Source organism: Bufo gargarizans, chromosome 1, assembly GCF_014858855.1.
Source record: "Bufo gargarizans isolate SCDJY-AF-19 chromosome 1, ASM1485885v1, whole genome shotgun sequence".
In the NCBI taxonomy this organism is placed as follows: Eukaryota; Metazoa; Chordata; class Amphibia; order Anura; family Bufonidae; genus Bufo; species Bufo gargarizans.
Genome location: NC_058080.1, coordinates 189,159,241 through 189,174,956, shown reverse-complemented (window position 1 = coordinate 189,174,956; position 15,716 = coordinate 189,159,241). Strand labels below are relative to the sequence as shown.

The 15,716-nt window shown below is 42.0% G+C and overlaps 1 protein-coding gene across 1 annotated transcript in view; it reads right to left on the bottom strand.

Moving 5' to 3' along the window:
• Positions 1-335: 335 nt before the first annotated feature.
• FREM3 (FRAS1 related extracellular matrix 3) overlaps positions 336-15,716 on the bottom strand; it is a 97,616-nt gene continuing 82,235 nt past the window's right edge. Inside the window, exons 19-24 of the mRNA XM_044277094.1 lie at positions 15,366-15,493; positions 11,720-11,854; positions 11,479-11,605; positions 4,566-4,753; positions 3,350-3,496; positions 336-2,265 (exon numbers count right to left, since the gene is read on the bottom strand). Of these exons, the coding sequence (XP_044133029.1) occupies positions 1,741-2,265; positions 3,350-3,496; positions 4,566-4,753; positions 11,479-11,605; positions 11,720-11,854; positions 15,366-15,493 (1,250 nt within the window). The 3' untranslated portion in view covers positions 336-1,740. The remainder of the gene's footprint in view (positions 2,266-3,349; positions 3,497-4,565; positions 4,754-11,478; positions 11,606-11,719; positions 11,855-15,365; positions 15,494-15,716) is intronic.

Sequence of the window (15,716 nt, the reverse complement as noted above, 5' to 3'; positions counted from 1 at the left end):
AGGCCTTATTCTGGAGTTATTCTGGTATTATTTTTTCATCAAATTAATTTCTTCAACTAATCTGCTATATATGAGCATGATCTTAACCAGCCTGATACTTTCAACCACTTCCTAAGTACAATAAGTGAATATATTCAACGTACATAGGGGAAGGCAGGGTAGTATATTAAAAGATACTTTTCTCTGTCTTATGAAGACACAATGGTGATGAGACAGAACCGAAAAAGAAGTGAAAAGGAACATGAGAAGAAAAAATTTGCATAAAACGAACATTCGTATGAAACTTATGAAGGAATACAGATTAAATACAAGAAATTTAATATTGAAATGTCATACTGAAATACGATCATTGGCATAAATATTCCTGAACATTTCTTTGTGTTGCCATAGCAGCAGTAAATACAACAGAAGAAAATCCAATGATAGCAAAAATTGTATAAAAACATCGTACATCCCTTGAAATGTAAGACAGACCATTGTCATAAATAGTGTTATTGACTAGGAAAATATCTAACAAATTAATTCACTAGTGCATTTTGTTTTAGCACCATTTGCAAAAAAACAAAACACTTTATGCCTTGTTTTACACTGTGTATTTATGTCCGTTTGCGCCAATTTATACTGTAGATTCACAGCTGTCTGCACAAAAAGTTTAAAAATATTTGTTAGGAAAGGTAAAAAATAAAGCAAAATACTAAGATGCATCATGTATTCTAGCCTGGAGCTAAGGTCCAATTTCTGCTGTGCTCAGATTTCTCAGCATTCCTTGGTGGTCTAAGATTTCCCCTGCACCAAAAGGGAATGCGTCTAATTTCTGATGGGGCGCACAGCTCATCCCCTGGCAGTTTGTGCACCTAAAGTGAAATCTATGCCAGCTCGGAACTAGCGTAGATTTCAGTCTTCTTTTATGTCTGAAAACTGTCATAAAAGAAGATAAGTATGCCATACCTAATGCCAGAGGGGGTACCTGAGCACTCCTCATGGGCACCAGCTGGATACCTAATGATCTGATGCTCTCAGTAGTAATTAATGCTAGAAGCATCAGGTACTTATGCTCCTGGCTGATGACCACAGGTGTCCTCCTGAAGTCAGCTATATCTCCATCCTCAGGACAGTAATACAGTTGAATACTGTAGTGAGTGCAGCAGTATTTTGTGCTGCATTGTATTATTTGGTTCTGCTGTGTCTTCTGTCAGTTTGGACCTGCCTCAAACATGGGGCCTCCTATGGGTTCTTTTTCAGGGCCATTTTAAGCTCGCAGCCTACTCCAGTACACATTAGATGGTTTGCCAGTCCCTCCGAAATCGGAATGTTCAGTCAACATTCACAAATGTTTATGGCCACCTGAGAGACTTTTTGCTCTGGCTTACGAGGGGGAGGGAGGGACCCTCAAATAGCCAAATGCAACATGATGAAAGGGTTTTTTCAAAGAGGAGGTGTAAAAACCTTTATATAATGATAAATAAGACTAGAGAGTGTTAAATTGGTTTGCCAGGTTCGATATGTAGATGAAATCAGGCTGAATTGCTTCTTGGAGAACCCATAGTTAATAGCGGGTGAAAATATTTGCTATCCCTATCCAACACATTTGAAATAGTTTTGGTACCAAACAGCCGATGAATAGTTCATCAATTTTGGATAGATTTAGTTGGGGAAAGAAGATATATCAAAAGGTCCAAATAGTACCAAAATGTATAGGCACAAAGAAATCAGAGGAACGTAAACTTCATGTCCGATCTTCTATACCTCCGAGTTGTCACTGCTGCTGTTTCTAGTGGTTACAGTTTCACGGCTATTGCAGTGACTATTGGAGGCAGTCTTTTTATCAGAATGTGAGCGTCCTCTGCATTTTAGTAGCACAATAATGATAACTGTAGTGCAAATCAGGAGCAACAAAGCAGCCAAACCTCCGATGACTGGCATCACAGTGCCCTGTGGATCCTGGCCAGTAATTTCTAAAAATGGCTTGTCATATAGTCCACTGCCCGGTAAAGTGTCCTTGTCGGAGACTCTTTTAGAGTTTCTTAGAGCAATGTGCTGAATGTTTGTCCCTCTGTTCTTATCTGCACCAATGTCTTGAGTAAGTGCTAAATTATCCTTATTTTCTCTTCTGCTTCTCTTCAAAAGAAACTGATCATTTCCTACGGCTGTGCTACTCAGGGTGTGGTGGTAATCCACACTACGTTTTCCAATGCCCCTGTTTGCATTTTCTCTGGAGCGGACTGTATAGATAGCATGAATGAACCATTCACGTCCAGCAGCCACCTAAATGTAATGAATTGGAAAAGACACATTTTATTTCTTGAGTATTAGAAAACATTTAGTTTAATACTTTAGCTTTACATTGGCACTAACGAGAGAGCTGCTGAAACAAATATGTATGTAACTCTTTCTGGAGGCTCTATAAAATATTTGATATTTGAAAAAAGCGGTGATGTTGGAAACACATTAAATTAACCTCAACTAGACCATAAATGTTAGGTTTAGTGACACTACAACTAGGAGTAAAGCTATCCATACATACTGGATAAAAATGTGCAGATTTTTGTATATATACCACCTATCTAATGTGCATGGAGGACTCTAGACTATCCGACAAAGGCTGATGAATCTAAACATGCATGGTCTTTTATTCCCATGGGAGATAAGCTTCTGCCAGATACATCTGGCAGCTCTTTATTCTCCTCACCCCACTGAAATATAGATGCACACTCATCTGAGCCAAGAGGGGTCAAAAGAAATACTGTAGCTCTTTGAGGTGTATGGCCAAATTAAGGCTGTTGTCACAATAAAGTTAAATCTCAGATCAACACTTAAAGGGGCTCTCCAAGTCTGGGAACACCTTTTTATACGGCCAGTCATGGTGAAGGGCTAAAATAAAAAGACTCACCGGTGCTTGGGTTCCAGTGCTGAGCTTGACCAGAAGTGTAATGTCCCGTCTATATGCACACCACTGTTCGCCAATAAGTAGCCTCAGTTTTGATGTGTACAGGCACGGTACCTGGCTGGTGCCACTACTGAGGTCATTGACTTGCCAGCAGCGGTGATGTGCATGTAGATGGCACATCACAATTCTGGTTCAGCAGGGACCAATAGCACATGAGAAAGAATCTTCATGCTAGACCTGAAGCACCTGTGACAGCTAAGTGTTGCCAGTCTCGGAGAACCTCTTTAACATAATCATTAAATACATTCTTTATAGTGTATTCTTCAGATCTTTTCGTCTTATGGGTTACATTTCTGTTATATGTATGCATTTAAAAAAAAAGTTTCTACAATGTGTGGTGCTTGTTGAGGATTGCACACTGACAGTAAAATTTATTAAAACAAAATTCTAACCACAAATTACCTGAAAAAGGGCATCTGATGACATACTAAAGCCATCCGATCCTGGCTGTTTCACCAAGGGTAGAGCTTCTGGACTGTCTGCTGCTAATTTAGCTTCAAATGGAACATTTCCAAATACCTTCCCTTGGGTTTCTGGTTGAGCTTTGTCCTGTTATTGAAGTAAAATACAACAGATTTTTAAAATGTTTTTGAGTTGTATATGCAGTTATTTAGTATTTTCTAGTGTTGTAGTGGAAAGATTATCTATGCCCTATAACACAAATGTTGTTGCACATAATAGATCAGTTCCTGGACAATACGCAGTAAGGGCTCTTTCACACCTGCGTTATTGTCTTCCGGCATAGAGTTCCGTCGTCGGGGCTCTATGCCGGAAGAATCCTGATCAGGATTATCCTAATGCATTCTGAATGGAGTGAAATCCGTTCAGGATGCATCAGTATGTCTTCAGTTCCGGAACGGAACGTTTTTTGGCCAGAGAAAATACCGCAGCGTGCTGCGCTTTTTGCTCCGGCCAAAAATCCTGAAGACTTGCCGCAAGGCCGGATCCGGAATTAATGCCCATTGAAAGGCATTGATCCGGATCCGGCCTTAATCTAAACGTCGTTTCGGCGCATTGCCGGATCCGACGTTTAGCATTTTTAGAGTGGTTACCATGGCTGCCGGGACGCTAAAGTCCTGGCAGCCATGGTAAAGTTTAGCGGGGAGCGGGGGAGCAGCATACTTACCGTCCGTGCGGCTCCCGGGGCGCTCCAGAGTGACGTCAGGGTGCCCCACGCACATGGATAACGTGATCGCATGGCGCGTCATCCATGCGCATGGGGCGCTCTGACGTTATTCTGGAGCGCCCCAGGAGCCGCACGGACTGTAAGTATGCCGCTCCCCCGGTCCCCGCTCCTACTATGGCAACCAGGACTTTAATAGCGTCCTGGGTGCCATAGTAACACTGAAAGCATTTTGAAGACGGATCCGTCTTCAAATGCTTTCAGTACACTTGCGTTTTTCCGGATCCGGCATGTAATTCCGGCAAGTGGAGTACACGCCGGATCCGGACAACGCAAGTGTGAAAGAGGCCTTAATCTATAACACACCTGGTCACCTCGTAACTAAATGCAGCACCATTAATTTTTGACAATTGTCAGACTTCGACTTACTGTATATTGGTAGATTGCAATGAGTTTAGTAGGTTAGTACACTAATGTGGCTATAAATTAACATACCAGTATCTTAAACTGATATAGTAAGGTGGGAGAATCTGCAAGGCATCCATACTCCTTGTTGTCCGGATTGTATTTAGGCACATAACCATCGGCTCCAGTACATAAGAATACTTTCTCAATGTTGCAGATGAATGAGTCTCCAAGGTTTTGAACAGGATCCACCATGACACGTCCATAAATTGTGGATCCTTAATTGAAAGAAAGAATATTTCAAAATTGTCTTTAACAGATGAAATGCTTAAACACCATATGTTAATAAACAGGGGACTAACAGTTGGGTATAATAAATAAAGAAACCTCATTAGTAAGAACAAGGGGTGTTATATGATCTGCTGATATCAGGACGCATCTCACTGCCCTGTGGCCTAATGGGACAGCAGACATATGACAAACCAGAAAGTAGGATTCAAGAGCGTGGGATAAGAGAAAATTGCAAATTAGGTAAATAAAGAAATAAAAAACCCAAGGGGAAATGGGAGCTAGAGTGAAAAGTAGGGTATTCCTTTAAAGAAATATATTGATAAGACAAAAATAGGGGAGGAATATGTATGCTGAGTAACAAAAAATATTGGGTGGCAAGGGGCGTTATTTCTTACATGTTCTACAGGCTCATGTATGTATGAAATAGTACAATATATATAATTTTTATAACTTATTACCAGAAACGTTTCCTTCTTTAAAATAAACCAAAAACACCAGTCATGGCAAAATAATTTTTTTGCTGTGGTTCTTCAGAAACAGCAGTGGCACAGCTTCTTGCTGCACAACTACCCGAACATGTAAACATATCTTTAAAGTTTAGAGGGTTTAGTGTATCTGTCATCAAAGATAGAGATGGCCTTGCGGTTTGCCCGGTGGTCGTTTTGCGGCGAACTTTGCGCGTTCACAATTCGCCGAACATGCGAACATATACCGGTGTCCGCCGGTGCCATATTATTTTACATTGCGACGAACTTTGACCCATGACACATCCATCAGGTGGGACAGGACAGCCAATTGAGATGTTTCAGCACATGGACACACCCCCACCCTATCACAGAACCGATCTGGCAGCCATTTTACTTTCTGTGTTTTGGCAGTGTAGGAGAGAGGTTGCTTTGTGGAGCAGGGACATGCTGAAGGGACACCAAACGCTAGCTAACAGGGCCACAAAAGTCTTTTTAAGGACTGGTATAGGTGTGCTATCGATAGGTGTGATATACTGAGGGGTGTGATATACTTATATTTTCTAACATAAAAAGTATATTATAGTGCATTTGTATTGTGCAGCAGTTGTGTGCGGTTCTGCTGCGATAACGCAGCTATATAGAGGGACAAACGCTATTGGAACAACTATTTGCAACGGGTGTGATATACCTGTTTCCCCCCCAAATAAACTGATTTGAGGGGTGTGATATACCTATAATATACTTTCTAACATAGAAAGTATATAGTGCATTTGTATTGTGCAGCAGTTCTGTGCGGTTCTGCTGCGATACCGCTGCTATATAGAGGGACAATAGCTATTGGAACTACTAATTGCAATGGGTGTGATATACCTGTTTCCCCCCAAAAAACTGATTTGGGTGTGATATACCTATAATATACTTTCTGAACATATGTTTTATTGTTTTCAAAAAGGAATGTTACATATATTCTGTGAGTTGCATGTCTCATTATACAGTGCAAATAAACAGTATTTAACAATACTACAAGAGATGTTTGTCCTCGTCATCCCCAACATAGGGATACCAGGGCAAAATTTATGAACATTACTATAAGGTAACATTGGGAAAGTAAGGAAAAGGGGACGAAAATAAGGGGGGGGGGGGGAAGGGAGGTGTGTGACAAAGTGATAAAAACATCTGTACTTTACTTATCTATTAGGGCTTTGTTGAATTTGGAATAAAGCCAGTAGTGCCATATAGTTTTAAAATTGGCTCGTTTGTTATATATAGAGGCATTGATCATTTCATATAAACAGTTGTTATTGACAGCGTTTACAATTTCCATCAGTGGAGGAGGGTTTGGATTTTTCCAATAGTAGGCAATCTTCACTCTAGTAGCCACAATCACATGGGTGATAACTGTCCTGATAGTTGGGGGAAATATATCTAGATCAACGGAGAGTAGGGCTTGAGATATGGATAGTGAAATTTGGATATTACATATTTGTGTAAGAATAACATTGGCCGAGCTCCACATCAGTTTAATCTTACTGCATTCCCACGAAATATGTTCCATATGAGCTTTTTCCACAGAACATCTCCAGCAGACTGGGGATGATAGGGGGTACATCTTAGATAGTTTATAGGGTGTATAGTACCATCTATAAAGTATTTTCCTAGAATTTTCAAGGTGGTTTACACATTTAGAAGAGGCACTTATAATCGAGAAAGCAGTGTCCCATTGTTCTAGAGAAATATTTAAGTTTAATGTAGATTCCCATTTCCTCAATAGGGGGGTCAGTGGTGAGTCCGATCTCTCATAAGGTGATAACTGACAGATAGGGCTTTGAGAGTAGTTAATGGGTTTCGTAACATTTTCATTATATCAGAGGTGTCAGTCATGGGGAAATTCGTCCCAGATAAAAAATTTCTGACTTGTAAGTACTTGTAGAAGTCCCTATAGGGAATTTTGAATCTCAAGGACAAGTCTGTGAAAGAGCTTAAAATATTGTTGGTGTAAAGTTGACTCAGGTTTGTGATTCCTGAGTTAATCCAATTATGGATCTTTAGATTTGGGATACACTTCTCCACGACCTCTAGGGGAATGTCTGTTAAGGAAATGCTAACAAGGTTCAATTTGGTCGTCAATAGAGTCCATACTTCAAGTGCAGCTTGAATTGTGGGTGGCATCTCTGGAGAGCGGGAGGATTTCATTAGTGAATTTGAGATGAAGAATATTTGGGGGTCATCTACACCAATTGTATAGTTTTCGATTGTGATCCAGTTTTCGATTGTGATCCAGTTTTCGATTGTGATCCAATGTTTGTCGGGCTGGCTTAACCATGTATATCTCATTTGTTCTAAAATGCACACCCTGTAGTATTTAACCCTTTCATGACCAAGGTTCATTGATGCCCCAGTGTCCAGGTCAAAATTTACAAATCTGACATGCGTCACTTTATGTGGTAATAGCTTTGGAACACTTTTACTTATCCATGCCATTCTGAGATTGTTTTCTCGTGACACATTGTACTTCATGATAGTCATATATTTGAGTCAATATATTTCACCTTTATTTATGAAAAAATCCCAAATTTACCAAAAATTTGGAAAAATTCTCAATTTTCCAAATTTCTATTTCTCTGCTTCTAAAACAGAAAGTCATACCTAAAAAAAAAATTTATTACTTAACATTCCCCATATGTCTACTTTATGTTGGCATCATTTTGGAAATGTCCTTTTATTTTTTTAGGACGTTAGAAGGCTTAGAAGTTTAGAAGCAATTCTTAAAATTTTAAAGAAAATTTCCAAAACCCACTTTTTAAGGACCAGTTCAGGTCTGAAGTCACTTTGTGGGGCTTACATAGTGGAAACCCCCCATAAATGACCCCATTGTAGAAACTACACCCCTCAAGTTACTCAAAACTGATTTTACAAACTTTGTTAACCCTTTAGGCGTTCCACAAGAATTAAAGGAAAATGGAGATGAAATTTCTAAATTTCTCATTTTTGGCAGATTTTCCATTTACAATTTTTTTTTTCATTAACACATTGAGGGTTAACAGCCAAACAAAACTCAATATTTATTACCCTGATTCCGCGGTTTACATAAACACCCCACATGTGGTCGTAAACTGCTGTACGGGCACACGGCAGGGCGCAGAAGGAAAGGAATGCCATACGGTTTTTGGAAGGCAGATTGTGCTGGATTGGTTTTCTGAACGCCATATGTTTTTTATTTTTCTGCCGATCGTCTTGTGCAGGGGCTCGTTTTTTGCAGAAAGTGTTGAGGTTTTTATTGGTACCATTTTTGGGTACATAGGATTTTTTGATCATTCATTATTACACTTTATGGGGCAAGGTGACCCATTGGCTGTTTTGGAACAGTTTTCATTTATTTATTTTTATTGCGTTCATCTGAGGAGTTAGGTCATGTGATAGTTTTATAGAGAAGATTGTTCCGGACGTGGCAATACCTAATATGTATACTTTTTCTTATTTATTTAAGTTTTACACAATAATAGCATTTCTAAAACCAAAAAAATGATGTTTTAGTGTCTCTATAGTCTGAGAGCCATAGCTTTTTTATTTTTTGGGCGATTGTCTTAAATAGGGTATCATTTTTTGCGGGACGAGGTGACGGTTTGATTGGTACTATTTTGGGGGTCATACGCCTTTTTGATCGCTTGCTGTTGCACTTTTTGTGATGTAAGGTGACAAAAATGGCTTTTTTTTACACAGTTTTATTTTTTTTATGGTGTTTATCGGACGGGGTCTATCATGTGATATCTTTATAGAGGCGGTTGTTACGGACGCGGTGATACCTAATATGTGTGGTTTTAAAAAAAAAAAATTTATAGGAAAAGGCAATTTTTTTTAATTTTACATTTTTATTTATTTATTTATTTTCACATTTTTTTTTATCAAGTCCCTCTTGGATCATGAAGATCCAGTGGGGCTGATGGCTGTACTATACTTTGCCCTGTAGGTGGCAACAGCGGGGCTGACATCGCAGCGCAGCAGCCCCGATGGTGGAGAGAGGGAGCCCCCTCCCTCTATTAACCCCATGGATGCCGCTGCCGTGGCATCTATGGGGTTACAGAACTTACAGCAGAGTGTCAGCATAGAGCTGACACTCTGATGATGGCGGCTGCTCAGGAATGGAGCCGCCGCCATCAAACACAGCAGGGGGGCAGACGGGGGCAGCGCTCGAAGGGGGGGGAGGGAGGTATGTCATGATAGCAGGGGCCGGACTCAAGGAGGGGGCAGCACTGGGAACAGATGGAGGGGGCACAGATGGGCTGCACAGATCGGGGGGGGGGGTTGTCTGCACAGATCGGGGGCGGGGGGGAGCTGCACAGATGGGGGGGCTGCATGGATCGGGGGGGGCCACGAGGACACTGATTTCAGGCTCTGATCTGCAGAGCGCAGATCAGAGCCTGAAACCGGCATTTTAACACTGCCGCGTTCCGATTGGTTAGTCTGCACAGACTAACCAATCGGATCGATTGCCGGCAAGGGACCAGTCTGATTGGTCCCTTGCCGGCATTACTGCACTGTATGCTGTCCGTGACAGCATACAGGGCAGGGGCAGAAGCTTTAATCCAAGCGCTTTGCAGTGCTTGGATTAAAGAGCTGCCAGAACGTATATATACGTGGTAGCTGCACGGGGTATGTGCAGCTATCACGTATATATACAGATTGCGGTCGGGAAGGGGTTAATTATGGAGGGGAATCCGAGTCCCCCTTTGGGAATGGGTAGGCACATTACATCTGCTTGGATTCTATATTTTCTATTTTGCCAAATATACTTAATAAGCATTTTTTGGATCTCTTTAAAAAAAAATTAGGGGTATAGAGATTGGGAGGTTTCAGAACAGGTATAGAATTTGTGGTAAAATGAACGTTTTTATGGCTCATTTTCTTCCAGGATATTTCGCAATTTCTCATCCTATTTAGTTTGTTTTTTATTTTTTCCATTAAGGGCTCTTTCACATCTGCGTTCTTTTCTTCCGGCATAGAGTTCCGTCGTCGGGGGGCTCTATGCCGGAAGAATCCTGATCAGTTTTATCCTAATGCATTCTGAATGGAGTGAAATCCGTTCAGGATGCATCAGGATGTCTTCAGTTCCGGACCGGAACGTTTTTTGGCCGGAGAAAATACTGCAGCATGGTGCGCTTTTTGCTCCGGCCAAAAATCCTGAAGACTTGCCGCAAGGCCGGATCCGGAATTAATGCCCATTGAAAGGCATTGATCCGGATCCGGCCTTAAGCTAAACGTCGTTTTCGGCGACGTTTAGCTTTTTCTGCATGGTTACCATGGCTGCAGGGACGCTAAAGTCCTGGCAGCCATGGTAAAGTGTAGTGGGGAGCGGGGGAGCAGTATACTTACCGTCCGTGCGGCTCCCGGGGCGCTCCAGAGTGACGTCAGGGCGCCCCAAGCGCATGGATCACGTGATCGCATGGCACGTCATCCATGCGCAAGGGGCGCTCTGACGTCATTCTGGAGCGCCCCGGAAGCCGCACGGGCGGTAAGTATACCGCTCCCCCGCTCCCCACTACTACTGTGGCAACCAGGACTTTAATAGCGTCCTGGCTGCCATAGTAACACTGAAAGCATTTTGAAGACGGATCCGTCTTCAAATGCTTTCAGTTCACTTGCGTTTTTCCAGATCCGGTGTGTAATTCCGGCAAGTGGAGTACACGCCGGATCCGGACAACGCAAGTGTGAAAAGAGGCCTCAGTTGTTAAGGTTTACTGTTAGGAGATTAGAGAACGATGGGGTTAGCTTAATTCCAAGGTAAGTGATGTGTTCAGAATTCCACTTAAAGGGGTAAGATCTGAATCTTTTAGACCTAGGTTAAGGACTTGGGTTTTAGCTACGTTTAAGCTATGGTATGAGATAAAGCTGAATGACTTTAATATTTACATAATGGTGGGTAGGTATATTGTTGGATTGGTTAGTGCCAGGTTAATATCATCGGCAAATAAACCAATTTTGTGGCTTGTTTCCCCAATTTTTATACCTGAAATTAGTGTGTGGGCCCTTATGCTTTCTGCCAAAGGTTCAATCGCCAATGCGAAGATAATGGGTGACAGGGGGCACCCCTGTCTTGTTCCATTATTGATTCGTAGTTGGTTTGATGTTCGTCCATCACTAATCATAGATTAAAAAATTCATAGTGAAAACTAAGCCAGCTATATGCTAAATGTTACCTATGACACATTTCTACATAAGTGGTATTCAGCCAGGTACTGTCTTCTCACCTTCAGAAAATGCAACATCTGTTCCTTCACCAAATCCCATTGAGCCATCGGAAAGCCATAGTTCCTTTTTGGACAGTAAAAACATTTGAGTATTGAGACTGAACTCTGCCGATACAGGATCACTGACCTGCAAGACACCAATATGTTACATTCAAATGTGTCTGCCTTTCTAAATGTGCAATAACATACATGAAAGCTGCTTTTAATTACATACAAAATTAGGCTGAGCCCTGTATCCTACCTGTTGAAACCTAATGTCGATGTCAAATGTGATAGGCTCACGTGGATTGCATACAGGAGGTACAGTATATTCTTGGTTGGGAGATGCACTACAAGGAATAAGTTTTACAGTGTATGTTCCTGAGTAATCGCGCACCTGTAAGAAAACAAGAGAACACAATTTTTAAAATAGATCAAATAAATAAAAAAAACATACAGTGCCTAATTATAAGCATCATATAGCATGATGATTAAAAACATGCTCAAATTAAATGTGATCTAAAAAATTATCTTGTTTATGGTCTGGGTAATCTTCGGTCACATATGTGTCCAGCTACAGTATGTCTTCTTTATTTTGGTAATCTGCATGCAGTTCTTCACAAATACCACTAGGTGGAAGTATTCAACTCCACATTGACTAACTTTGATAAATGGGTGCTGAACTAAAAATTGCACCAGAACTGCTGCAACCTAAAGCCAATTAGGCAAACTATGATCTATCCCTACTCAGTGAATTTAGTCATGTCCTGATTTTCGATCTTGAATATATTCTGCAGAATGTACCCACCCACATGTGGCCTTGCTCCAAATGGGATTTTTAACTATCATAAAATCTCTCACTCACTCAGAGTAGTTTATTTTAAAGGAGTTATCGAGGAATATATATTTATGACTTATCCTCAGGATAGTTCATTAGTATCACATCTGCAGGGGTACGACACCCGGGACCCCCACCAATCAGCTGTTAGAAGAGGCCCTGAGCACGACAGCCTCTCCCTAGGCCAGTGACATCACTGTACATGGCCTAGTTGCAGCTCAGCCTCTTTCAAGTCAATGGGGCTGAGCTGCAATATGAAGCACAGCCATTATACGATGTATGGCGCTGTCCTTGGAAAGCTGCCAGGAGCCTGCATCGCTCACCATAGCTTTGGTGAGCCCAACAGGTGCCTGAAACGGCTGATAAGCAGGGATGCCGGGACTTGGACCCTCACTGATGTGATAATGATAACCCATCCTTAGGATAAGTTATCATTATCTTTTCCAGGAAAACCCCTTTAATATTTATGTTTTTGTTGATTTTTATTAGTTATGGCAGTTTATTAAAGGGGTTTTCTTATCATATACAATGGGGGCATATCGCTAGGATATGCCCCCATTGTCTGATAGGTGCACTCCCACCTCTGGGACCCGCACCTACAACGAGAACGGAGAGGGGAAATAAATAGAGGGCGCACTGCACATGCGCAGCCACCCTCTATTCATTTCAATAGGGAAGTCGGCCCCATAGAAATGAATGGGAGCACTGTGACCGCGCATGCGCGGTGTGCTTCCAATCACTTGTATGGGAGCAGCGCTTGGTGGTGGACGGACCCCGGGAAACCCCGTGTCCTCCAGTCACAGCTCTACCTGCTGCCTTCTCGTTGTAGGACCTGCACCTATCAAACAATGGGGGCATATCCTAGCGATATGCCCCCATTGTATGTGATGGGAATACCCCTTTAAGTTACTTAAGGTCTTAAGGTCCTTTAATATGCTTTTAAGAGGTTTTTAAAATGCCTTTCCTTAGCATAATTGAGGAGTCTCCTTTACATTCCATCCAGGTAGTGTTCCCCTGTGTCATACAGTAGATGCTTGTATGATCACATGAGCATTCTTCGTGGCTTTCTTGCCTGGCTATATTGGACCGTGTAGCAACAATTATAAAGAGCTCCCTATTTTTCTCAACCATGATATCTGTGTAGATAGAATGGCTGAAGCTTGAAGGCACTCAGAATATGTTAAAATACTTTATAAATAGTCATTCTATGTTAAAGGGAAACCCATCATCTGGATTTAGGCTTTTAAACTGTCACCAGCCTGTTACCTAGGAAGGTTGGCAGCTTTACAATGATGATCCTGTAGTCAGAAAAAGAAGCTTAATCGCTGTAATCAAATGTGTGTCAGGAGTCATCTGAGAGGAACCGCTCATTGGAAGAGTAACACTACACCGGTTCTGCTCCTGGATTGATTGATGTCCTGCAGATCAGGTACGTCAACACAAGACATCTCAATCGGCATCCGACATATGTGCTGTGCACAGATGAAGATGAGGCCAGTGTACCCCGCTTCACTGTGCATATGCCGGATGTCACTAAAAATGATGTCACTGGTCTGTGAGACCTCAATCAATCCAGGAGGGGGCTGGCCAGTGTGACTCTTCCAAGCAACAGCTCCTCCCGGATGACCCCCGACACACATTAGAATACAAGTCAAACTTCTTTTTTAGATTTATGCTGAATATAGATCATCATTGTGGAACTGTCACCATCCTGGATAGGTTGGTGGCAGTTTGGGGGCCTAAATCTTGAATGACAGGTTCCTCATGACAGGTTCCCTTTAAATGTTATTATTAGAATAGGCTCCTATAGCCAAGGAAGTATCCTGATAATATAATGTACAAGTATCTGCATGGAATTTAAAATGATATCTAGTTTCTCAGCAGATCTAATATCATAAGCTGGGAGTTTTACAACAGACATCGTAAAATGTTCTGCCGGGTCTGCTGAAGAGGTGTAACCTGAAGCTCCTGAGCCCGGTGCAAAATTTGTAAAAGACCCCCACCTATTATGTGTCATTATAATACTGGTGTCTTATTATGTTGCAGAGGGACCTCTGCACGTCTATAGCTAGAGCCCTAAATCACCTGAACCAGTCATATATCCTGTCGTATCATCCCTGTATTGAAATATTCTACTTTCTAGAGGGTAAAAAATTCTTAGAAAGAGGGCAGAATTGGTTAAAAAGTAAAACAAGCCATACCTCATGGATCTCACACCACTGCTGTTCTGATGATTAATGGGCCCTCTGCTGGTATCTGCTTCCTGATCCATCTCGACACACAGGAAATCACCAGCCAATCGGTGACCTGTCTCAGCCAGTGATGAGTGGTCATTTCCTGCACGTTCAGACCAGCTGGGGAGCTGTTAAAGGGGTTGTGCGGTATACTGATGATGTATCCTCAGGATAGGTCATCAATATCAGATTGGTGGGAGTCTGACTCCCGACACCTCTGCCGATCAGCTGTATGAAGAGGCTGCAGAGCTTGCGCGAGCGCTCTACACTCTGCCCTGTTTAACTGCACGCTGTCTAACTTGTAGCGGCGGTGCAATGTATAGAGTATTACATTTACTTATATAGTTTACCCATTATAGAAACTGCTTTGCGGAGCGCACAATGGGGGAGATATATCAAGGCTGGCGCATCCATCTGCCAGTCTTGATCTCGCTGCACTGGCATGAGATGTGCCTTATTTGTTAGGAGGCAGAAGCCACTTAATAAAGCAGGTGCATCTGTGCCCTGCTGTGCACCAGACAGTGACGTCTACGCCAGCTACAGACTGGCGTAGACTTCAGCTATAACTTCCGCCACTTTCAGGCGAAAGTTACAGTAAATGCGGCCTGCGGCACAAAGTCACGGCCATTACACCAAGCCATGCCCCTTTCTGTGGAACTTTGGGAAAGTGCAGAAAAGCTGAAAAAGTCACACATTATGGTGCACAGATGCTGTGCTCCTTAATGTCAGCCGTTTTACACCACAGTTGTGGCATATAGGGCTTGATAAATGCCCCCCAATATGTTATAAACAAGCATTTGATCACTGGACTCATTATTATCTATTCTCATACTTACAGCAAAGTCTGAAACAAAATTCCACTGTTGCACAGGCTGCCGGAAGCTGGGCTCACTGCGAAGAAGGTTCAAGGTGAAGGTGAGCTCAGGGTGGTCAGTAGACATGATCATAGATGTCAGAGATGTACCTAAACCAAAAGAATGACCATTAGCAAATAGAGTTAAAGGGATTGTCCCATTTCAGCAAATGGCAATTATCATGTACAGAAAGTTAATACAAGCCACTTACTAATATATTGTTATTGTCTATAGTGCTCTCTTCGCTGGCTGGATTCATTTTTCCATTACATTATACACTGCTCGTTTCCATCAATCCAGCAGTGGTGGTCGTGCTTGCACATTATAAGAAAA